This window comes from Rattus norvegicus, chromosome 5, assembly GCF_021556685.1.
Source record: "Rattus norvegicus strain SHRSP/BbbUtx chromosome 5, alternate assembly SHRSP_T2T, whole genome shotgun sequence".
NCBI lineage: Eukaryota > Metazoa > Chordata > Mammalia > Rodentia > Muridae > Rattus > Rattus norvegicus.
The window spans coordinates 65466628-65491923 of NC_141538.1; the positions used below are offsets into that span (position 1 = coordinate 65466628).

Sequence of the window (25296 nt, forward strand, 5' to 3'; positions counted from 1 at the left end):
TTGGGCTCTCTGCCTGGGGCAGAGGCTGCATGGCCCACCCCTTTCCCCATGCCCACATCAGGTTTTGCTCGTAAGGATCTGTCACTCCCAGGGAACTCAAGAACCAACTGCTTTATGAGTAGGCTAGCCTTGGGCTCAGCTCTCACTATCACATTTCGGCTCCTCTTCTTTCCATGGGGAGGCATTCTCTCATGTGTAGCCAGGTAAGCTCCCAGCCACTTCTTCCACTGCCTATGGCAATATAGAGGCCCCAGGGATCCAGACCATGCTCTCCCCAAGGACTGACTGGAGATGAGACAGAAGAAATGATGCAGCAGTCAGATTAACCACTCTGTGGACATCATTTCTACCCTTTCTCACAGGCAGTTGGTCACTTGCAGCCTTGTCTCCACACATTCCCTTATCCCATGTGGTCAAGACACCAACCAGTTGGACACATCTGTGGCTGACTCTTGTAGGTCATACTTCATGCTCACAGGAGATGGGAACTTTTCCTTCACAGGACTGGTCCTATTTCTGACCGTGCATGTGCATGTGCATTGAATATCTGTCTTTCTTACCTAGACTGCAAGCTTCAAGAGATCAGGGACCCTAGGCAGCCTCTGTACCCATGTCCCCAGGCCTCAGACAGAGCCTTATACAGAGCAGGCACTAGGAAACCCCTTTCTAAAGGCGAGAGTGCATGACTTGAATGACCAACTGATGTCCTGAGAGAAGTCGGAGCACGCCCACTTCATAGAGAAAATAAACCCTACCACAAAGTCAGGCATCTTGCATCCAGTCGTCACTTGGACAAGATGGCAGCGGTCCTTCCAACGTGGTCCCCCTAATCAGCTTTTCCCTCTGGACTGCAGGACACCATCCTGACTGATGCTGAGATGGAGAGCGAGATCCAAATGTCTTCAGAGGCCCTCGAGGAGGAAGCCAAGGTGGGCCTTGTCACCCCCGAGTCCTTCGCCCAGCCAACCCGCATGGGGAGGCCCATGATTGAAGACCCTGCTGTAGACGTGGTCAGAAGGATCCTTCAGTGAGTGCCTACACTGTGGCCCTGAACCAGCAGGAGCTGGCTCTGGGGCTTCATTCACTGTGACCTCAGGCCAGTGGCTTCCCTTCTTAGAACCCAAACTGTTGAGCTCCTGGTGAGACTTACACGAATGGTACTGAGACCAAGTTTGTTACCTGGGGCTTGGCCTGGGCTCTTGTTAGCATGGTTGCCATGGAAAATTTCACTTCCTTTCCTCTGGTTTCAGAATTTCTCAGGCAAAATCGACATGCCCCTGTGACAAGGAACGCTCCCAAACAGGTAGAAACACAGGTCCGTGGGGAAGGCGGTGGCAGGGAAGTTGGTGGCAGTTGTGACCTGTCATCGTCCTTCTCTGTTCTTGACCCAAAGTCTTGAAGAGACATCGGTACCGGGGAGATAAGACTTTAAAGAAGGCCTTGGCCAGCTCCAGTGTTACCTCAGCGGGGAGGTAAGGATTCAAGGTCACTCTAAATTCCCCCTCTCAAGATCCACCCGAGACCCACCCTGGGCCCACTTGTCTTCAGACAGAGGTCAGATGGCCTGTCCTTTGCTCAGACTCCTGAACTCGCACTCATGCTCAGGAACCATGTGGGATGGAGGTGGGATGGGAACTACTAACAGCGGCTTTATTTGGGCTTGAGTTCATCCGCAGGGACAGATCACAGCTCCCACACGTCGGTACCTGGAGAAGTCTCTGGGTGGCTGTTACTGGGATGGCAGGTAGATCCCTACCCTGCAGTCTCCCAGCAGGCTGGACAGCTTTAGAAAGGGAGACGGACCGAGCACAGGAGTAGGCAGGCTTCCTAAAGCAACTTCACAGACACAGGAACCAGGACAGGATGTCCCAATCCTTGGTCACCTGCTAAACTCCGGAGCAGTCCTCAAACATGAGTGTCTCTGGCCACTAGCTCTAACGGGCATATTTTAGGGAAAGCAAACAGCGGAAGTCAAAGGCCTGAGCCAACTTTGGCTCTTTGCTAAGCCCTGGAGAACAAAGCTGAATTCCTGGCTGGGAGAAATGAAAGGAGAACCCCATTTTGCTTTAACCAGTACAAGGTCTCTTGAACCCTAAGAGGAAGAAGAGTGGCCAAATCAAAGGCACAAAGGCCATTGGTTCATAGCTGTGTGTGACAGCAGGGAGTAAGCTGCTTTCGGGTGCTTTGGGCAGACTGGAGGATGTGTAGGGAGTAGGAAGGCTCTGGTGGAACTCAGGGAAGGCCTTGCATGTTCTCAATCAGGGCCTATGGTACCACAAGCTGCAAGCCGGCCTATGAAAGCAGGGCATCATCATTCATGATCTAAATCTGAAGTGTCAACAAAAATGAGGCAAGCTGTCCAACATTCAGTAACCAAGCTCTGGCCATTTGGAGCCCATCTTTTTATTCCTGGACCATCAGGAGACTACAGTCTGGCTGTCTGCATGTCCAGCCAGCAGCAGGCTGGCTTCAGGCTGTTTGTCCGAGGCAGGTATCATATGCTCTGGGCACAGCACTCCAGGTTGTTAATCAAGAGTTCTGTTTTGTAACAGGTGGCCCAGTCAGCTCTTCTTTATACGTCTACTCTCTCAGAGGGTCACCGCAGAGCAATAGCTAGCCATGTCACTATGACAATCTAGTGCTGTCAGATAAAAGAGGGACCCAAGCTCAATCTAATTGCACGTCAATGCTTAACTATTTGGACTAACCAAAAAGATATAAATATGGATATAAATATGTCCTGATATTTCCCGGATATACACATACACATACACATATACATACACACAGATCTTGTGTATATGAATTCACATCTACCTAGACATATCATATGCTTATCTACTGATTATGATGGCTTTCTTTTAGTCTTCAAACAGAAACAGGAGGCTGCAAACTTCTGGGCCTGACTGCCCCTACCTCTTGCCCTCCACCTAACCTTGGCTGTGACTTAGCAATAAACCCGAAGTTCCGGTTATTTTCAGAGGAGTTGAAGATGGGGAAAGCATCCCGAAGGCATCCCAGGCAGGGGTCAATGGGTACAGAACCCCCACCACATTTTACACAAGTACTAACCTTCTTCTGTCCCACAGCATGACGCGGCATTCCAAGTACATCAGAATCGACAGAAAGTTCCAGGTGCTCGGGGAAAAGCCTTCTTCTCAGGTTGAGTAAGTAGTGGCCATTGTTCCCCTCTGTGGCACCCTTTCCCACTGTGGGATCATTTCCCTCTCTGGTGTAGTGGTGAGCTTTTAGTTACACCGCTTTACACTCCTGGTGGGCCACACTTCCAGCCACCTACAAAGGGAATCTTTAGATCCATGAATGAAACACACACACACACACACACACACACACACACACACACAAGCCTATTTTCAATATGCTGTCTCCATGGCTATGCACTTCTAATCCTCTGCCTACCACTCTAGGCCCAACTGGGGAAGTAGCCAGTGGCCATTTACCCAAAAATCTCACATGGCTGGTTGACTTTATCACTTGCAGCTCCTACATCTATCCACGTCCTGCCACTTCTCCTTCTCCTCCCCGCTGTGTCCTAGCCCAGTGTTTGGACATGCGGATTCCTGACTGAATCAAAGCATGACAACTACTCTCCAACACTGTAGAACCCTTTCCCTCTGAGAACTCTGTCTGTCTGTGGAACCTTTCCCTCTGTGAAATCCTTTTTCTTCTATGAGCTCCCTTTCTCTCTGTGAGAAGCCTTCCCGTCTCTGACGGCGGTGGAGAAGTAGGAAAGATGAGCTTACACACCAGGGTCAGTCTGTCTTAGCCTAATCCGTGTGCTTGTTGAGAGACATTTTCACCAAAACGTTCACATTTTCCAAGCTCAGCGTGTCATGGTGCCAGGACCCTTGTGAGGTTTGAGGGCTTTGCTTGTTTATCTTGTTGTCTGGTTTGGTTTTACACATCACCACCTCTACTGCCTTCCTCTTTTATTCTATCAGTACTTTAGTGACTAAAGCAAAATCCAGTTTTCTTCGTAGCGCGTCTTCTCAAGCAAATAAGCAGAGTCTCAGATTGAAGAAGTCAGAGGCCCTCAGAGAACACCAAGCTCTAGAGTGGAGCCCACTCTCTCTGAGGGATCTTTAAAAACAGCTTCTTGTTGGCCTTTGACCCCAGAAGAGTCTTGTGAGGAATGATGTCTAACCAGGTGACTTAGGAGAGACCTCGGGTTGGCAGTTTGATGTGCTCCCATCCTATGCATGGGACGTAGTGTCACCGCAACCCTGACTCTGTTCGAGCTAGCTCTATGTCATTTGAATCCCCACCAGGGGTCAAGATACGGAGCCATTCCATGCCCTGCAAACCTCTCCTCTTACCATTCCCTTCCTTCAGCACCCCAACACACGGCAATCAGGAATTTGCTTGATTTTTTTTCCCCTTGTAACTCTGTCAGTTGGACTTGTAGCATTTGACTTCCTTGGTGATGTCACACTGCCCCTGGTCCTGTCTTAATCTTGCTTTGCTACTATAACGGAATATCTAAGGCTGCACAATATGAACATCAGAGATTTGTTTCTTACAGTTGGGAAGATCGTGAAGTTCGGGGCAGAATTACCAGCATCAAGCTAGGGATATAGTGGTTCTTGCCTATAATCCTAGAGCCCAGGAATTAACACATAAAAATCACAGGTTTGGGCTAGCCTAGGCTATATAGCAAGACCCTGTCTCTAAAAAAAAGGGAAGGATACATTATTCCACTTGGGAATTAGAGGAACATAGGAGGGCCGAGAAAGAGGGAGAAGAAAGAAGGAACTGAACGTGTCTTTTTACCAGGACCCCATTCTTATAACTAACCCACGCTCTCTGAGAGTGGAGCCTCTGGGACCTCAATGCTTCTCAGCTACATGGCCCTGGGGACTGGGTTTCCAACACACACACACACACACACACACACACACACACACACACACACACACACACTTCATTTGTTTCTATTTTATGTGTATGTGTGCCTGGATGTACGTCTGCACTATGTGCATGCAGATGCCTGTTCATGCCAGAAGAGGGCGTCAGATCCCTGCAACAGGTGGTTGTGAGCCACCATGCAGGTACGGTGAACCAAACCCAGTCCTCTGGAAGAGCAAGTGCTCTTAACTATTAACGTCCATCTCCTCACCCACAGCCAGACATTCTTATGCCTGACTTAATGGCGTAATTTTCTTTTTCATCACTTGGTGGCTACTAGGATTTTCACCTGTTTTTCCTTTAAATTTTAATAAGATTGTCCTTGAGTTTAAAAAAATTACACCAAAAAATACAAACAGTGTTAGAAATAGACAGACAAGGTAAATGTTCGGCTTCACTGGGGCCCCAAGAAATAGCAGGAGACAAGTTCAATCTGTGTTTCACCTGCATCTGACCAACCAACCCAGGACTGCAAGGAAGCAGCCAGCTTAGAGAGGGAAAGCAGATATCCCGCACTCGGTGTAGGGTCAGCAACCACCATCCTTCCAGAAATTCCGGAACGCCATCAACAGAGGCTAGGAGAGCCATCAAGGCAAGCCACACTGCAAGCCTGCAGACCTTTCTCCCAAAGAATTCATCCTTCCCCACAAAGGAAAAACTCCCTGAACAGATACTCCATGCAGCTTGCATTGCACAACTGGTTGTTTAGAGCTGCTATTCTGTAGCAAGAAGGAGGCCTACAGAAGCACCGTGGTGGCCGTAACTGAGCACTCTAATGCCCCACTGATACGCTAGGCAGAAGAGGACCCGGAAGAATGCATGTTTGGCCACAAGGACAAATAAATACCTTCAGTGCGTTGAGGCAAAGAGCCACAGGCCTCACTCAGCTGGAGGGGCGGCTCACAGCCTTGGGCCAGATGGGACCACTCAGGGTAAAGCAGAAGTGGATGGATATGCTCTAGAAAGTGGGGAACTTGGACATGTTCCATCGGGCCCGAGGCCACATGATGCTACAAGGGATCCTGACCGAGTGTGACCTCCATGCCACCCTTTTTAGGGTTCATCCACAAACCTAGGACCAGTCTCTGCCAACCAGGATGAGTGGAATCATCTCTCTGGAAGTTACTCAAGGTTGCCCTTGCCCGTTGTTTGGTTGGTTGGGGTTCTGTTAGACTCCTCTCTACCCATCATCTGACAGACCTCCCTTGGAAGCCCCCCCCCGGGCAAGTAGAATGTTGAAAGGCCTTCAACAGCCTTTGAGAAACATGTGAAAGTTACTGAAGGAGGTTGATTGGTGGACCATCCTGTCACTCTCAAGCAGGGACGTCTCCTAGGATAAAATTCTGTTAGACTGGCAAAACGAGCTGCCTAGTGTGCAAAGGAAAAACAAAAACAAAAACAACAACAAAAACCAAGCAATACCTTATTTCTGGTTTTGTAGAAATCCTATGAGCCTCAGGCCTCACCCATGCTAAGCAAGCTCTCCGCCATGCTGTTATTCTGTCACAGCCCTGCTTATCTATCCGATGCTTATTGTGCCGATTAAAAACAGAAACAGAAACCTCTGGGGTTCCAAAACCCAAAGGATTGTAAACCATGGTGCGTCCATATTTAATGATGTTCCACAACCATTTAAGTCCACAGCCCAGTCCAGGGGGCAAGTAAGAGTCTGATAGCGAACAGTGACTTCATGAAATCCATGCGGAGCTAATCGTGTTTGATTTTAAGTAAAGGTGGCTGGAGGGAACACACTGGAACGTTGGTGTTAATCCCCCCCTCGTTTCAGTAGAGTTGCGTCTTTTAAAAGTATAATGAGTAACTTTTGAAATGCGAGACTGCTGACCCAGCACATGGGTGCTCGAACCTGGCGATCTGCATGTGGGTAGCAGTCTCTGAGACTTGTCAGAGTCCTTGTGAAATGTTAAGTGTCCCACGCCCCCATGCAGCCCGAAGGCTTTGTTTCCTCATCTCACTTTTGAGTTGAGCCCATGGAGTGGGAATCTCCACGGTCGGTAGAAATTTGCTTCTAAGTCCCTGGTGTGTGAGCCATGGGCCTGGTGGCCACTAAAGAGTCATCAGGGGAGGTGCCTGTCTCAGTGCTACTATTGCTGTGATAAAACACTGTGACTAAAACCAGCTTGGGGAGGAAAGGGTTTATTCACTCACAGTTTCAAACAACAGTTCATCATCAAAAGTCGTGAGGAACTTAAAGAGGGCAGGAACCTGGAGGGAGGAACTGATGCAGAGGCCATGGAGGGTGCTGTTTACTGGCTTTGCTTTCTCACCGAACCCAGGACTATCAGCCCAGGGATGGCACCACCCACAATGGGATGGGCCCTCCCCATCAATCACTAAGAAAATGCCCCACCAACTCACAGCTGCCTGAAATGCCAGCCTTGGGAGATCTGACACCCTCTTCTGGCACTGAAGGCATTGTACAAATTGCACAAACCCACCCGCAGACCTACACATAAACACGTAAAATTTAAATACTAGAAAAAAAATCTAACTAAATGTGATAAAAAAAAAATGCTTTCCAAACATCTTCTCTGGAAACTTGCAGCTGTACTGTCTTTCTGCCCATTCTCTCTGACAATGAGTGGAACACTGAGTCCTTGAGTAAGAGCCCACAAGGCCGAGCACACCAAATGGATGAAAGGTGAGAGAAATCTGAGGGGCTGGGAGAGACAGCACAGGCATGCCTGCAGCCACATCACACCAGGGCATTTCCTTTGTTGTGGTTCCCACCTCTCAGACGACTTTAGCTTGAGTCAAATTATCACAAAGCCATCCAGTACAGTTCCCCCACAGGATGTCTTACTCACTGGCTTCCTATTTGTAAACTTTTGATTTACTTTTATTGGTAGTACGAGAGAGTGAATGTGAATGTAGGCCCGTGTGTGCCACTGTGTGTGTGTAGGTCAGAGAACAGCTTTCAGGAGTTGGTTCTTTCCTGCCTTCTTAGGCAGGGTCTCTCTTCTTGTTTCTGCTGTGTCCCATGCTAACTTTAGGGTGCTAGCCTCTGCCTCCCACTTCATCATAGGAATGCTGGGACACTTCATCTGTTTGTTTGTTTGTTTGTTTGTTTGTTTTTTAATGTGGGATCGTGGGATCAAACTCAGGTCTCAGGCTTGCTTGGCAATCATTTTCACCCAGGAGCCATCTCTCTAGCTTTGGTTTACTATTCACAACTTTCTCTCTCTCTCTCTCTCTCTCTCTCTCTCTCTCTCTCTCTCTCTCTCTCTCTCTCTTTCTGTGTGTGGGTGTGTGTGGGTGTGTCTTTCTCTGTTTCCTCTGTGTCTCTTTCTGTCTATCTGTCTATCTCTCTGTGTGTCTCTGTGTGTGTGTGTGTCTGTCTCTCTGTCTCTTCTCGTCTCTCTGTCTGTCTCTCTCTGTCTCTGTGTGTGTATGTGTGTGTCTGTCTGTTTGTCTCTCTCTGTCTCCTCTCTCTCTTTCCCCTCTCTCTCTCTCTCTCTCTCTCTCTTTCTGTGTGTGTGTGTCTCTCTCTCTCTGTCTCTTCTCATCTCTCTCTGTCTCCTCTCTCTCTCTCTTTCTCTGTGTGTGTGTGTTTGTCTCTCTCTCTGTCCTCTCTCTCTCTCTCTCTCTCTCTCTCTTTCTCTCTCTCTCTCTCTCTTTCTCTCTCTCTCTCAAATTGTTGTTGTTTTTAGGCAAGATTTCAGTAGTTCAAGATGGCCTGGACCCAAAGGTATCCATGGCCGACCTAGAACTCATCTTAGTCTCAGCCCCTGTCTTTACCTCCTGCTGGAGTAGCTCGTTCTTTTCTCAAAGAGTGCAGGGGTCACCATGCACTGAATACTACTCCTGTCTTAGTCAGGGTTTCACTGCTGTGAACAGACACCGTGACCAAGGCAACTCTTACAAAGACAACACTTAGTTGGGGCTGGCTCACAGGTTTAGAAGGTTTAGGTTCAGTCCATTATCAAGGTGGGAACATGGCAGCACCCAGGCAGGTATGGTGCAGGAGGAGCTAAGAGTTCGACATCTTGCTCTGAAGACAAACAGGTGAAGACTGGTTCCCAGGCAGCTACGAGGAAGGCTCAAAGCCCACCTCCACAGTGACACACTTCCTCCAACGAGACCACTCCTAATAGTGCTGTTCTCTGGGTCAAGCATATTCAAACCACCACAGCACCACAGTCTACATCCAGGATTAGAACTCAGGCATCCTAAAATGCTACCGCCAAGTTAATTTGTGCAGATAGGCATTCATAAGTGAGGACTGTGGGCCGTGTGTGGTGGAGAGAGCTCCATGGAAGAGGCACCAAGGGCAAAAGCATGTTCATGTTCACAGAATCAAGAAGGCAATGCTTGATTAGCTACTGTGCAAAGTCCCTGGTTAGAGGTCCATTAGCTATTTCTGATTAGTTATGGTAAGGTTTCATTTTTGTGGCCATCCATTCGTTCTGAGCTCACATAAGAAATTCAGGCACCAGACATAGTCTGTCTTATAACCTCCCAATCAGTGTTTTAAGTACTTAGTACATTTTACAGTCTGTTATTAGTCAGACAGTCAAAGCAATCAATCCCCAAACCACGGATTGGGGTGCATCAGAGGAGCTGAATATCCGAATCAGTCAAAGCTAGGATCTGAGGAAGAAAAGGAACAAATGGATTGGGTTGTTCAAAGAGCAGGGTCCTGGGGCAGTATTGCACAGTTCCTATGAATGGCAGGACTAGAACTGAACACTAAAAATACTTCTGTTGCTTGGTTTTGTCCACCTTGGTGCATCTGGAAGAGGTGACTCACAGATCTGCCTTGTCTGTGTTTCAGGGACTTCAAAGGCATCATCCTGAATCTCCTATGGGAGAGCAACGAGCACCTGTTGGTTGTAGTGGAGGTGAGAGCCTCTGCCCTCAGGCCCTTGCCTACCCTGGAAGCCCCCTCCAGCCCACTCCAGCCCCCTGCCTTATGCAGTCTGTTGAGCAGCTCAGAACCTTGAACCTGTTGTCTGTTTCATTTCTTTGTTATTTTTGTTTTGTTTTTAACTTTTCCTCCTAAACACTAAACCTCGTCCATCCGTGTGACATTTATTCACTTCTTTAAGCCGACAGCAAACATTTCTGACATGGTTTGTGTGCCAGCTAAAGAGTACGCCAAGAGCAACAAACCCAACCTTGTCCCCAAGGGCCCCAGCAGCCCGGATATAGTGGGACACGGGGAGCCAGTGGGGTTTGGGAGCAGCGTGCACGCTGTGGCTTTGATCAGGCCTCCTGCCAGCCTCCCACAGGCTGGGTTCTGCCAGGCTGGGTTCATCTGCCTTTGTGTTCCACATCCTGTTGCTTTCTAGTGAACACATGGCCTTGTTCCAGTTTGAGATGCTATGGGTCTCTAGGGGTTTGCCATCCACACATTTGAGAATTCAACGTGATCTGTTTGTAGCCATGTAGCCTGGGATGCAGAGAGGGTCACTCGGGCAGAGGGGGAATACATGTAAAGGCTCAGAGGTGTGGATCAGGACAGACCAATGGGGCCGAACATAGTCACCTCTCTCTGGCAGGATTTTTATCGTAAAGAGAAACACCCGATCACCAGGCCTGAATGCATGTATGAAAACTTCGACCAGTGCGCTGACCACATTGGCAGGAAGATCCTAGAATATCACCACCAGGCAGACGAATACCACAACTCCTGCCTTCTGGGTAAGTGCAATTATGCTGGGAGGCCAGGAGAGGGAGCACTGGAGCAGTTACGGCAGGGAACCGGGGGCGGGCTTCAGCCAGAGGAACTGCTCTGTAAAAAGCCTCTTGGAATTAAGCAACTGTTAACTTTAATTGGGTTTAAAAAAAGGGGGAGGGGTAAATTGTTTTTTTCAGGAACGTAGTTGGTTTTCCACTCTGTTTCCGTTCACCCATGAAGTGTGCATTTGCTGGCTTTCAGTGCATTTCCAGAGTTGGAAAACTGTTGTCACTATCAATGTTAACCTCCATAACCTATCCTCACCTAGGTCCAAGCAGAGAACAGCCACTGACTATAATTCCATGGGAATGGATTCACGCAGCTCTTTCTGACTGTCTTCCTTAGTTTTTTTTTTTTTCTGTCTTAGAGTTTTATTGCTGTGAACAGACACTATGATCAATGCAAGTTTTATAAAGGACAACATTTAATTGGGGCTGGCTTACAGGTTCATAGGTTCAGTCCATTATCATCAAGGCGAAAGCATGGCAGCATCCAGGCATTCATGGTGCACAAGAAGCTGAGTTCTACATCTTCACCTGAAGGAAGCCAGGAAGAGACTGCATCTTCAGGCAGCTAGGAAGAGGGTCTCTGAGCCCACCCCCACAGTGACACACTTCCTCCAAGGCCACACCTTCTAATCATGCCACTCCCTGAACCAAACATGCAAGTCATCACAGAGAGCGACAGTATGCACATAAACATGAAATAAATAAATCCTTTAACAAAGAAACACTTGAAAACCATTTGAAATAAGAAATTAGAGTTCCTGATAGTTTAGAGGGAGAAATAATAGTTGGTATTAATCAGTGTATGATTTCCTTATGATCATGGGTAAAACAGGAGATCTAGAGACAGTTAATTTAAGAAGTGGAAAGCTGCAAAAACGCTATGGATTCATTAGTATGAAGGTGTTGAGATTCATCAGTCATTCCTTTATGTATCTTCCATACGTCAATTCCTGCTTTTATTTTTTTTTTATTGTTTCTTTTTTTTTTTTGTCTGCATTGTAGTATGTGAAGGCTCACTCCTTGATTCTTCAAATTTACTCACTGAAAACAGGAAAATCTGATATATGGAGAGGTATATTAAGAATTAAATTCAAAATGTAATGAGATAGTAATTGGGTTTTATATGACAATGAAAGACATAGTTTACAAATATAGTATACATCACTGATTTAGGTAAAAGTGTTGTGCAGAGAAGGGAGGAAGCTGTCAAGTTTAAATCAGAGTATCCTTTTGAGGATGTCATCTATGTCACCTTAGCCCAGAAATATGCACAGACCTTATGAGGTTCTTATAAAAGAGACTTATATTTTCCATATAGAACCATTAGGAACTAGGTGCTGGCAGCATATGTCTTTAATCTGAGCACTCAGTAGACAAAGGGTGGTCAGATTTTTTTAGTTCAAGGCCAATCTAATCTGCAGAATGATTACATAGACCATCTGAGATTACATAGAGAAACTCTGTCTCAAAAAAACAAAAGAACCAACAAAACAAAGAAGCAAAAATAAAACAACCTTGATCATGTTTTCCCTCTGATTACTTCTCCCAGATAATTCGTACTCTTATCCACCAAATATTATGATGCTCATCTCTGAGTGAGTATGAACATATTAGACTATTGCCAGTGTATTATTTGACATTCCCTTCAGCATTCCATGTTGGTTACATAAATATATCACCCAGTATATTTGACATCACAAAATTCCAAAAGTAATCTTTTTTTTTTTATTATTAACTTGAGTATTTCTTATATACATTTCGAGTGTTATTCCCTTTCCCAGTTTCCGGGCAAACATCCCCCTCCCCCCTCCCCTTTCTTATCGGTGTTCCCCTCCCCACCCTCCCCCCATTCCCCTATTGTCCCCCTCCCCCCAACAGTCTAGTTCACTGGGGGTTCAGTCTTAGCAGGACCCAGGGCTTCCCCTTCCACTGGTGCTCTTACTAGGATATTCATTGCTACCTATGAGGTCAGAGTCCAGGGTCAGTCCATGTATAGTCTTTAGGTAGTGGCTTAGTCCCTGGAAGCTCTGGTTGCTTGGCATTGTTGTACATATGGGGTCTCGAGCCCCTTCAAGCTCTTCCAGTTCTTTCTCTGATTCCTTCAACGGGGGTCCTATTCTCAGTTCAGTGGTTTGCTGCTGGTATTCGCCTCTGTATTTGCTGTATTCTGGCTGTGTCTCTCAGGAGCGATCTACATCCGGCTCCTGTCGGTCTGCACTTCTTTGCTTCATCCATCTTGTCTAATTGGATGGCTGTATATGCATGGGCCACATGTGGGGCAGACTCTGAATGGGTGTTCCTTCAGTCTCTGTTTTAATCTTTACCTCTCTCTTCCCTGCCAAGGGTATTCTTGTTCCCCTTTTAAAGAAGGAGTGAACCATTCACATTTTGATCATCTGTCTTGAGTTTCATTTGTTCTAGGCATTTAGGGTAATTCAAGCATTTGGGCTAATAGCCACTTATCAGTGAGTGCATACCATGTATGTCTTTCTGTGTTTGGGTTAGCTCACTCAGGATGATATTTTCCAGTTCCAGCCATTTGCCTACGAATTTCATAAAGTCGTTGTTTTTGATAGCTGAGTAATATTCTATTGTGTAGATGTACCACATTTTCTGTATCCATTCCTCTGTTGAAGGGCATCTGGGTTCTTTCCAGCTTCTGGCTATTATAAATAAGGCTGGAATGAACATAGTGGAGCACGTGTCTTTTTTATATGTTGGGGCATCTTTTGGGTATATGCCCAAGAGAGGTATAGCTGGATCCTCAGGCAGTTCAATGTCCAATTTTCTGAGGATCCTCCAGACTGATTTCCAGAATGGTTGTACCAGTTTGCAATCCCACCAACAATGGAGGAGTGTTCCTCTTTCTCCACATCCTCGCCAGCATCTGTTGTCCCCTGAGTTTTTGATCTTAGCCATTCTCACTGGTGTGAGGTGAAATCTCAGGGTTGTTTTGATTTGCATTTCCCTTATGACTAAAGATGTTGAACATTTCTTTAGGTGTTTCTCCGCCATTCGGCATTCCTCAGCTGTGAATTCTTTGTTTAGCTCTGAGCCCCATTTTTTAATAGGGTTATTTGTTTCCCTGTGGTCTAACTTCTTGAGTTCTTTGTATATTTTGGATATAAGGCCTCTATCTGTTGTAGGATTGGTAAAGATCTTTTCCCAATCTGTTGGTTGCCGTTTTGTCCTAACCACAGTGTCCTTTGCCTTACAGAAGCTTTGCAGTTTTATGAGATCCCATTTGTCAATTCTTGATCTTAGAGCGTAAGCCATTGGTGTTTTGTTCAGGAAATTTTTTCCAGTGCCCATGTGTTCCAGATGCTTCCCTAGTTTTTCTTCTATTAGTTTGAGTATGTCTGCTTTGATGTGGAGGTCCTTGATCCACTTGGACTTAAGCTTTGTACAGGGTGATAAGCATGGATCGATCTGCATTCTTCTACATGTTGACCTCCAGTTGAACCAGCACCATTTGCTGAAAATGCTATCTTTTTTCCATTGGATGGTTTTGGCTCCTTTGTCAAAAATCAAGTAACCATATGTGTGTGGGTTCATTTCTGGGTCTTCAATTCTATTCCATTGGTCTATCTGTCTGTCTCTGTACCAATACCATGCAGTTTTTATCACTATTGCTCTGTAATACTGCTTGAGTTCAGGGATAGTGATTCCCCCTGAAGTCCTTTCATTGTTGAGGATAGCTTTAGCTATCCTGGGTTTTTTGTTATTCCAGATGAATTTGCAAATTGTTCTGTCTAACTCTTTGAAGAATTGGATTGGTATTTTGATGGGGATTGCATTGAATCTGTAGATTGCTTTTGGTAAAATGGCCATTTTTACTATATTAATCCTGTCAATCCATGAGCATGGGAGATCTTTCCATCTTCTAAGGTCTTCTTCAATTTCCTTCTTCAGTGTCTTGAAGTTCTTATTGTACAGATCTTTTACTTGCTTTGTTAAAGTCACTCCGAGGTACTTTATATTATTTGGGTCTATTATGAAGGGTGTCGTTTCCCTAATTTCTTTCTCGGCTTGTTTTTCTTTTGTATAGAGGAAGGCAACTGATTTATTTGAGTTAATTTTATACCCAGCCACTTTGCTGAAGTTGTTTATCAGCTTTAGTAGTTCTCTGGTGGAACTTTTGGGATCACTTAAATATACTATCATATCATCTGCAAATAGTGATATTTTGACTTCTTCTTTTCCGATCTGTATCCCCTTGACATCCTTTTGTTGTCTGATTGCTCTGGCTAGAACTTCAAGAACTATATTGAATAAGTAGGGAGAGAGTGGGCAGCCTTGTCTAGTCCCTGATTTTAGTGGGATTGCTTCAAGTTTCTCTCCATTTAGTTTAATGTTAGCAACTGGTTTGCTGTATATGGCTTTTACCATGTTCAGGTATGGGCCTTGAATTCCTATTCTTTCCAGGACTTTTATCATGAAGGGGTGTTGAATTTTGTCAAATGCTTTCTCAGCATCTAATGAAATGATCATGTGGTTTTGTTCTTTCAGTTTGTTTATATAATGGATCACGTTGATGGTTTTCCGTATATTAAACCATCCCTGCATGCCTGGGATGAAGCCTACTTGATCATGGTGGATGATTGTTTTGTTGTGCTCTTGAATTCGGTTTGCCAGAATTTTGTTGAGTATTTTTGCGTCGATATTCATAAGGGAAATTGGTCTGAAGTTCTCTTTCTTTGTTGTGTCTTTGTGTGGTTTAGGTATAAGAGTAATTGTGGCTTCGTAGAAGGTATTCGGTAGTGATCCATCTGTTTCAATTTTGTGGAATAGTTTGGATAATATTGGTATGAGGTCTTCTATGAAGGTTTGATAGAATTCTGCACTAAACCCGTCTGGACCTGGGCTCTTTTTGGTTGGGAGACCTTTAATGACTGCTTCTATTTCCTTAGGAGTTATGGGGTTGTTTAACTGGTTTATCTGTTCCTGATTTAACTTCGGTACCTGGTATCTGTCTAGGAAATTGTCCATTTCCTGAAGATTTTCAAGTTTTGTTGAATATAGGTTTTTGTAGTAAGATCTGATGATTTTTTGAATTTCCTCTGAATCTGTTGTTATGTCTCCCTTTTCATTTCTGATTTTGTTAATTTGGACGCACTCTCTGTGTCCTCTCGTTAGTCTGGCTAAGGGTTTATCTATCTTGTTGATTTTCTCAAAGAACCAACTTTTGGTTCTGTTGATTCTTTCTATGGTCCTTTTTGTTTCTACTTGGTTGATTTCCGCTCTGAGTTTGATTATTTCCTGCCTTCTACTCCTCCTGGGTGTATTTGCTTCTTTTTGTTCTAGAGCTTTTAGGTGTGCTGTCAAGCTGCTGACATATGCTCTTTCCTGTTTCTTTCTGCAGGCACTCAGCGCTATGAGTTTTCCTCTTAGCACAGCTTTCATTGTGTCCCATAAGTTTGGGTATGTTGTACCTTCATTTTCATTAAATTCTAAAAAGTTTTTAATTTCTTTCTTTATTTCTTCCTTGACCAGGTTATCATTGAGTAGAGCATTGTTCAATTTCCAAGTATATGTGGACATTCTTCCTTGATTGTTATTGAAGACCAGTTTTAGGCCGTGGTGGTCCGATAGCACGCATGGGATTATTTCTATCTTTCTGTACCTGTTGAGGCCCGTTTTTTGACCAATTATATGGTCAATTTTGGAGAAAGTACCATGAGGAGCTGAGAAGAAGGTATATCCTTTTGCTTTAGGATAGAATGTTCTATAAATATCCGTTAGGTCCATTTGGCTCATGACTTCTCTTAGTCTGTCTACATCTCTGTTTAATTTCTGTTTCCATGATCTGTCCATTGATGAGAGTGGGGTGTTGAAATCTCCCACTATTATTGTGTGAGGTCCAATGTGTGTTTTGAGCTTTAGTAAGGTTTCTTTTACATATGTAGGTGCCCTTGTATTTGGGGCATAGATATTTAGGATTGAGAGTTCATCTTGGTGGATTTTTCCTTTGATGAATATGTAGTGTCCTTCCTTATCTTTTTTGATGACTTTTAGTTGAAAATTGATTTTATTTGATATTAGAATGGCTACTCCAGCTTGCTTCTTCTGACCATTTGCTTGGAAAGTTGTTTTCCAGCCTTTCACTCTGAGGTAGTGTCTGTCTTTGTCTCTGAGGTGTGTTTCCTGTAGGCAGCAGAATGCAGGGTCCTCGTTGCGTATCCAGTTTGTTAATCTATTTCTTTTTATTGGGGAGTTGAGGCCATTGATGTTGAGAGATATTAAGGAATAGTGGTTATTGCTTCCCGTTATATTCATATTTGGATGTGAGGTTATGTTTGTGTGCTTTCATTCTCTTTGTTTTGTTGCCAAGACGATTAGTTTCTTGCTTCTTCTAGGGTATAGCTTGCCTCCTTATGTTGGGCTTTACCATTTATTATCCTTTGTAGTGCTGGATTTGTAGAAAGATATTGTGTAAATTTGGTTTTGTCATGGAATATCTTGGTTTCTCCATCTATGTTAATTGAGAGTTTTGCAGGATACAGTAACCTGGGCTGGCATTTGTGTTCTCTTAGGGTCTGTATGACATCAGTCCAGGATCTTCTGGCCTTCATAGTTTCTGGCGAGAAGTCTGGTGTGATTCTGATAGGTCTGCCTTTATATGTTACTTGACCTTTTTCCCTTACTGCTTTTAATATTCTTTCTTTATTTTGTGCATTTGGTGTTTTGACTATTATGTGACGGGAGGTGTTTCTTTTCTGGTCCAATCTATTTGGAGTTCTGTAGGCATCTTGTATGCCTATGGGTATCTCTTTTTTTAGGTTAGGGAAGTTTTCTTCTATGATTTTGTTGAAGATATTTACTGGTCCTTTGAGCTGGGAGTCTTCACTCTCTTCTATACCTATTATCCTTAGGTTTGATCTTCTCATTGAGTCCTGGATTTCCTGTATGTTTTGGACCAGTAGCTTTTTCTGCTTTTCCAGGTTCCTGTGGGCCTGTGTCTTGAGTTCACCAGGCAGCTTTCTTTGACAGTTGAGTCAATGATTTCTATGGAATCTTCTGCTCCTGAGATTCTGCTGCTTTCGGGCGTGTAGTTTTTCCTCTCTACAGGTCTTCAGCTGTTCCTGTGGGCCTGTGTCTTGAGTTCACCAGGCAGCTATCTTTGACAGTTGAGTCAATGATTTCTATGGAATCTTCTGCTCCTGAGATTCTCTCTTCCATCTCTTGAATTCTGTTGGTGAGGCTTGTATCTACAGCTCCTTGTCTCTTCTTTTGGTTTTCTATATCCAGGGTTATTTCCATGTGTTCTTTCTTGATTGCTTCTATTTCCATTTTTAATTCCTTCAACTGTTTGATTGTGTTTTCCTGGAATTCTTTCAGGGATTTTTGCGATTCCTCTCTGTAGGCTTCTACTTGTTTATTAATGTTTTCCTGTGTTTCCCCAAGTGTGTTCATGTCTTTCTTGAAGTCCTCCAGCATCATGATCAAATATGATTTTGAAATTAGATCTTGCTTTTCTGGTGTGTTTGGATATTCCATGTTTGTTTTGGTGGGAGAATTGGGCTCCGATGATGGCATGTAGTCTTGGTTTCTGTTGCTTGGGTTCCTGCGCTTGCCTCTCGCCATCAGATTATCTCTAGTGTTACTTTGTTCTGCTATTTCTGACAGTGGCTAGACTGTCCTATAAGCCTGTGTGTCAGGAGTGCTGTAGACCTGTTTTCCTGTTTTCTTTCAGCCAGTTATGGGGACAGAGTGTTCTGCTTTCGGGCGTGTAGTTTTTCCTCTCTACAGGTCTTCAGCTGTTCCTGTGGGCCTGTGTCTTGAGTTCACCAGGCAGCTTTCTTGCAGCAGACAAGTTGGTCTTACCTGTGGTCCCGAGGCTCAAGTTCGCTCCTGGGGTGCTGCCCACGGGCTCTCTGCGGCGGCAGCAACCAGGAAGACCTGTGCCGCCCCTTCCGGGAGCTTCAGTGCACCAGGGTTCCAGATGGTGTTTTCCTCTGGCGTCCGAGATGTATGTACAGAGAGCAGTCTCTTCTGGTTTCCCAGGCTTGTCTGCCTCTCTGAAGGTTCAGCTCTCCCTCCCACGGGATTTGGGTGCAGAGCGTCTTCCTTAGTTTTATGAAATGTTTTTGAGGCTATACATGCTGCGGGTTGTACGGTACTTAAAAAATCACAGAATAATATTCCTCGGGGCATATCACTTTATTGATCTCTGTGGTGTGATTTCAGAGGTAGCAGGGGGAAGTATGTCAGGGAAGGGGGCATGAGGAAGCACCCAGACCTGGGGCCAACCCTTAGCCCTGTTATCTCGAAGCTGTTCGACTTCAGCAAGGTGATTGTACCTCTCTGAGCCTCTGTTTTCTTGTCTGTACACCAAGGTAGGCTACCTTGGGGATTAATCACAGGGAATGACAGGCCACAGCCCATGATTGCAGAATGAGTGAAATCCAAGCTGTACAGCACATTTCCCAGTGAGCTCAGAGGGACCCCATTCTCTATGGTTGTCCTCAAAGCCAAGGCCCTGAGGCCAGTGTTCTCGGGAAGCCCTGTAGACTGTGCTCCTCTCTCATTGATGCCTACTCTGCTGGTGGGGACTTCTGCTCTCTTCCTTGTAGCAGCCGCACCCTCCCTATATCCTATTGAGGACATATAAAGTACAGATTTTGGTGTAAAGTACGGTATTGGGGGCATAAAATCAGGTAGTACAGACGCACAAAAGCCAACAATCAAATGAAAATAGAAGCTATGATAAACAGAGCGGAGACCCTGGCTGCTGCCTGACATCCACGGGACCCAGAGCCTCCCCTTTCATAGTCAGGGCATTAGGAATAGGAGGCACAAGCCAAGACCACCCAAAGTGGGATCTCCCACATAAAGCTGGGACCACCCAGGGCTCTGCCTGCAGAGTAAGGCAGTTGAAACTCAAGCCCCTCACTCAGGCCGGTGACGCACAACTTGCCCGTCCCCCGCCCCACCACCTAGAAACCAACAACTCAGCAGAAACCTTGGTACTAATGGACAATGAAAGCAAAAGGCAAAAAGCTTCACAGGCATCCAAAGCAGATGCTTAGCCCTGATGTGGTTTCTAAACCCATTCACATTTACTGAAACACAAATTCTGTTTTCTGTGACTCATTCAAAAAGATTGGAGACAGAACCTCCGGCTTCAAGCCACCACCCTCTGACAGTGCCGAGTTTGCTTAATACTGAGACATCCTCTCTAGAGAAACCTGTCTTACCTCAGCCCTCAAGCTCCCATGGATGAAACCCTCAAAGTTCTCCCTGTGGTTGCAAAGCACTCGGAGTGAGAGGCACAGAAAAGAGGCACAGAGCAGCAAAGATCTCAGACACTGAAGGAACACCAGACACTGCTAGCTGTGCGTGGCAGCACCGGGGGGGGGGGGGGGGGGAGGTGCAGGGTTTCAAAGTCAAGGCTAGCCTGGGCTACCCGGTAAGACTGGGGGAAGAACGAGGGGAGAATCTAAAAAGAGGCAGAAGGGGGTGAAGAGCAGGAGAGAGGAAGTGGGAGAGGCCAGGAGTGAAACAGTGGGCACAGGTTCAAGATGATGCACTTGAAGCAAGATAAAAGAGGACATTGGGAATGCAAGGAGGAAGGCACCACAGAAATGACCTATTTGATATCAAAGAACTTCTAGAAAGGAAACATCAAGAGGTGACGACTTAAAATGATGAAAGGGGTGCTTGTCCAGGTTGCGTAGCTGAACATAGACTTGGTGAGGTGGAAGGCACATACAGAGGAACTATCCAGCAAGACAAGGAGACGAAGGCCCGGGGGGTAAAGAGACAGGCATGAAAGAGTAGGTCTCAGCACATGAAGTCTGGAGGTACAGGAGAGGGAGACAAGGTCAAGGCAGTACCTGAAGAGGTCACAGATGGGAACTTGCTCACGATGCGACGCACAACACATTTTAAACACGCTGAGAATCCCTCTGAACTTGTTTAACATATCCTACCTCGGTCTGGCTGCAGACCTCCTTTGGACAGACTAGCTCTTATCACACTGGAGACCAATGTTCTCCCTGTGTCAGGGACATGGCTTCAGCAACTCCCATCTCTTCTGCTGTTCCTGATACCTTCCCCTCGATTCCTGCAGAATTACGTGCCCAGGTGAGGAGGTTTGAGGAGCTGCTGCCCCAGGTGTGTTGGCTTGTGACAGAGAACTACAAGGAACAGCACTGGAGCAAGTTTCATGCATCCATGAAGGAGGTCCAGGAGCAGTTTGAGCAGCAGCAGAAGCAGCTAGAGAAGGAGAAGGTGATGGTCACGGGGCCAGGAGTGAAGGGAGTTGAAAATGGAGGCAGGTCATGAGAAAGGCTGCTGGGGACAGGGCATACCAGCAAATTGGTAACTAAGCCAATAGAGATCTCTGGGGTTCAAGGCACTCCCCAAACGAACTCTAGGCTGTGTTTGAAATCTTTGATAGGGCCTTGGTCATTGAGATCAATAGTCAGACAATGTCCCTTGGTGCTGTGGGATATGATTGGTGCTGACTTTATTGGGCTAAAGACCCAGATTGTGCTGGAACAGGTACTTAGCTCACCTTCTTTCCAACCCACTGAGTACCAACCACACTCCTATCTTCTTCCCACACTCAGATCACACACGGGACACACCCATCTACACGCAGGACAGAAGACATGGGTCCTGATTTCGAGTGTTAGTTGAAATCCCTGCTCATTTCTGCCTTGTTTGATTGAAGGAAGAAAACGCTCAGAAGCTCCATCCGAATCTTGGCCACCCCACATACAGCAGTCAAATGGAGTCGCTACGAATCAGGGAGGAGCTGAGGCAGCAGAAGGTGGACCAGATGATCTACATGAACCAGGAGAAGATGGAGGTAGGGTCACCATTCAATCTCTGCCACAAGTGCTCAGGGCCATACTGCCCTTCAGAGAGCAGGGCCTGATGGTTAGTACCTGATCGTGGGTTTGTTTGAGACAGGGTCTCTCTCTCTCTCTAGTCCTGACTGTCCTAGAACTTGTAATGTAGACCAGGCTGGTCTAGAACTCACAGAGTGCCTCCCAAGTGCTAGGGTTAAAGGCAAGGGCCACCACACCTGGCCATACTTTGATTTTTAAGTTATTTACAAAAGCTAATAATTCTTTTCTTCAAGAGCCATACCTATTTTTATTTTCTGCTTGATAAATTGTCTGTGTTTGTACCTTGGCCATTTCTGAAGTGCGGGTGTGTGTGCCTGTGCATTGCACGCGAGTGTGTGTGTGTTTTCTTTCTTTCTCTCTCTCTTTCTTTCTTTCTTTCTTTCTTTCTTCCTCTCTTTCTTTGCATGGGAGCCTCGAGAGAACCTCTATGAAGAGGGGGTGGCAATCATCCAAGTGTGCTGGGGTCCTGGAAGTACAGTGTACCCCAAACCATATGGAAGGCTGATGTCAGTGTAGGGTATTGTTCCTTAGGAACAGTCACCCTGTTTTATGAGACAAGGTCTCTCACTAAATCTGGAACTCACCAAGTAGGCCAGAGAGCCTCAGGAATCCCTGTCTCTGTTTCCCCAGTGCCAGGACTTATGACATATACCATCATACGCAGCTCTTTTTGTGAGTATGGGAATTGAACTCAGGTCTTTGTGCTTTGATGGCGAGTACTTAACACACTGGGACATTTCTCCAACTCCTCCAAATCCTTTCTTAGTCTCAAACCAGACCAGATGTTGGGAGAGATCTCTGGGGTCCAAGGACCAGATGCTAGCTAACCCCAGTGCAGCTGTTCACATCACATCAGGGTTGCCTCTCTACTTGGCTCTCCCTGGAGCCATTCTACCCACCTCCTGCTAGCCTGGTAGCGGCTTGTTTCTGAGGTCCACTTTCACTCTGTTTCTTCCAGGAAACTGCCAAGAAGTATGCCCGCTTCTTCATAGCGAATTTGGCCTCCTTCACAGAGAGGTTCCTGATACAGTTGGATGAAGTGATCACCATTGATGACATCCAGGTTCCACGTAAGTGGTACTCCAGCCTTGTGCTGTGGCCCTAGGGGGATCACAAGGTCTAGGGTGGTTGGGGCTTAGGGGTGTCTGCTGTCCCTCAGTCAGGGTGAAAACACTTTCTTCAGTGAGTGGCAGCCTGGCCCCAGAATGATGGACAGTAGCCACACTTGTGGCTTTGAGTATACAACGCAGCAAAGTAAACAGTAGGTTGCAGATGGTTCAATAGACGGATAGCAAAACATCACCATAGAGCTCAAAACATCCAGTTGGGGAAGTCCACTGAGGCACTCATCTGGAGCTACTGATAGATAATCCTGGACAGAACAGGGGTCCCCTCAACTGAGGCTTCTGTTAGCAAACTTGGGGGTTGCAACCGTTCCTCTAGGGAGATCTGGCCTCCTGTCCTTGATAAGCCACTAAACTAAGTGGAAAGCAGAAAAAGGTAATTCACTCAGAAAAGGGACAGAGAGATCCTGCAAAGCCCCCCAGATCTGTCTTCTGGATCCTAAAATGAGGATAAAGTTTAAACAACAGGTCAAGTATGGGCACATCTATCTCCCCACCCACCACTGACTGTCACCGTCTGCTTCAGTCTCGTCCTGTGAGGTGGTCTAAGTTCTCAGGACCGTGCAAAGTCTCTATCCAGGAGACAAGTTCCCCTGTGGCCGAGGCCTTTTCCTTCTCCCAGCAGGAGATTTCTAGAAAATTCCCATTTCTTGGAGTCCATTGTTTCAACAGGCTGAGAGAGACATTGAGAAGCATGGTGTCTCCCTCTAGCCAGTTACAGCAGCAAGTACAAAACAGAGCAGCAGATACAGGCCAGTCAGACGCTTAACAACTTCCAGCCAAACCACCCGGGGAATCTGAAGCCAAGAGCTGGGGTTCCACACTGAGGCATTTCCCCATGGCTGGGGTCCCTCTGGCTTCCCTATAACTTAGACCAAACAGTGCTCACCTCTGTTGGAAGTAGTAGGGATTCTAGTTGTTCTCAAGGACATTCTTCTAGGGCCATTTTGATGTTTTCTTCTCTCCACATCACAGAGTTTGGGCAGCCTATTCCCTTGTGGCTTCGGAGGATGCTTTGAGACAAACATGCTTGGGTCTGAAGTGAGGAACGGGGTGAGCAGGCTCCTTCCAGGGCCAGCTTCTTAGTGAGCTCAAAGAACACATGATGGTTTACTAATTTAACGTACATCACAAGTGGACTGATTGATTTTTACTTATTTTCATCAGAAAAACAATGTTTTGGCTGAACAAGTAAATGCCAGCCGAACTGAAGAGTAAATATCAAAATAAAACCCTGGCAGGGAATGGGTTCATACTCTTAGGGTTAGGGCACTGATCCTGAATATACAGACTGAGATTCAGAGGACATAAAGGAAATGGCGGTACTTTTGTGGCCAAAACTAAAATGGGGGTGGGGGGAAGTTCAGTATGGAAAGAAACAAAAAATCTGAAGAGTGTTCCTCCTCACAACCCGTGAGGCAGAGAAAGATCAGCTATCCCTGGGGTGCACAGAACTCTCACAGGTCAGTCTTAAAAGCACACAAAACCCAGACACACGTTTCCCAAAAGAAGCAGTCCCTGTGGCAATGACGGCACAAGGCACTCAGCCAACCCCCGCCTTCGAGGAAGAATGTGGGCATAGCATGGCTGAGATGGAGCTGCAGGTTAAGAGACCACCAGAGTCCCCCTGCCCCTGAAGAAGCTCTTGAAATATGCATTAGTGCAGGAGACCAATCTGCCTCGACTTCCTGGTGCGGGCCATAGGCATGTATCCAGCTAGTTTCTTGGTTTCCGTTTGGTGACTACTGGGGCCTGGTGAACATGTCAGGGAGCAGAGGCCCCATACTGGAAAGACAGATGGACAGACCGAAAGATGGAGGGTTGGATAGTGGGAGGTGTGCATTGCCAGCTGCTCTCTTGAAGAGTGCTACACTCACTCTCAGAGCCCCGCTCTCCTTACCAGGAAATCATGCTGCGGTTGGATCCCCCGGCTAAACATCCGATAAGCAGCATTCACCATTCTTTCCAGGGTGAGGTCTCTCGTCTCTAAATATGACCACGTGTCAGGTCCCTGCTTCTCAAGCTGTCCGCGAGGTCACAGTCAATAACACACCTCTTTCCTGTCAGGAATGGAGCCCCCAAAGCAGAAAGTATCCATCCTCATACGCAGGAAGCTGGCCATGCTTTCTCTGGAGGAAGAGAGCGAGAAGCCCCTGATTGAACGTGGGAGCAGGTGAGGATCTATGGACGGTGTGAACTGTCCACTGAGTACGGGGCGGGGGTGTAGGGAGGGACTCAGACCCGGAACTCAGACAGACTTAATAGCCCTGGAAAGTCTCTGATGTCCAGCCCTCAGTGATTTCCGTCTCTGAAATGAGTGAGGCTGTCGAAGAGAAACACATACTGAACACTCACCTTGCACATACTGAGAATTCCAGGGCTACGGCTCACAGCTCATGTGAGAAGCACCACAGTGACCTACCAAGAAAAGGAGGTCTGCCCGGACAGGAGGTACATTCTCAAGCTGCTCCCAGCACTGTGAACCACTCCAACTGTCTGTCCAGTTGCCAAAGTGCCTGTGCCCTGGGTCTGTGGGCAGCCACTCTCCCAACTGTATTCTCCACAGAGGCTCCTACAGCATAATAGGGAAAAAAAACAGAAACGGGCCAGGAGTTCATGACTGCTGCCTGCAGGGCAGCTTGATGAGGAAACCAAGGCCCAGAAAAAGGGAAGAAGCTTGG

General features: G+C 46.3%; 1 protein-coding gene and 1 long non-coding RNA gene across 6 annotated transcripts in view; one reads left to right on the plus strand and one right to left on the minus strand.

Moving 5' to 3' along the window:
- The window catches only part of Ccdc180 (coiled-coil domain containing 180), a 68627-nt gene that overhangs the window by 42137 nt on the left and 1194 nt on the right, over window positions 1-25296 (plus strand). For all 3 annotated transcript variants that reach the window (XM_087659979.1, NM_001427684.1, XM_087659980.1), the window contains 10 exon segments: window positions 855-1027; window positions 1251-1303; window positions 1394-1472; window positions 3090-3167; window positions 9719-9785; window positions 10446-10587; window positions 20705-20865; window positions 21311-21448; window positions 22450-22561; window positions 24683-24788. In XM_087659979.1, the coding sequence (XP_087516105.1) occupies window positions 855-1027; window positions 1251-1303; window positions 1394-1472; window positions 3090-3167; window positions 9719-9785; window positions 10446-10587; window positions 20705-20865; window positions 21311-21448; window positions 22450-22561; window positions 24683-24788 (1109 nt within the window).
- Window positions 16116-25285, minus strand: LOC120102865 (uncharacterized). Of its 3 annotated transcripts, XR_015620200.1 has the most exons (6): window positions 24971-25285; window positions 24516-24744; window positions 23505-23705; window positions 22391-22592; window positions 20565-21423; window positions 16116-19226 (listed from the first exon to the last, which is right to left on the minus strand). It is a non-coding gene; the product is annotated as an uncharacterized LOC120102865 (long non-coding RNA). The 3 variants fall into 3 exon arrangements; XR_015620201.1 differs by lacking the exon at window positions 16116-19226 and having other exon boundaries at window positions 21087-21423; window positions 23505-23651; XR_015620202.1 differs by lacking the exon at window positions 16116-19226 and having other exon boundaries at window positions 21087-21423; window positions 23505-23628; window positions 24971-25168.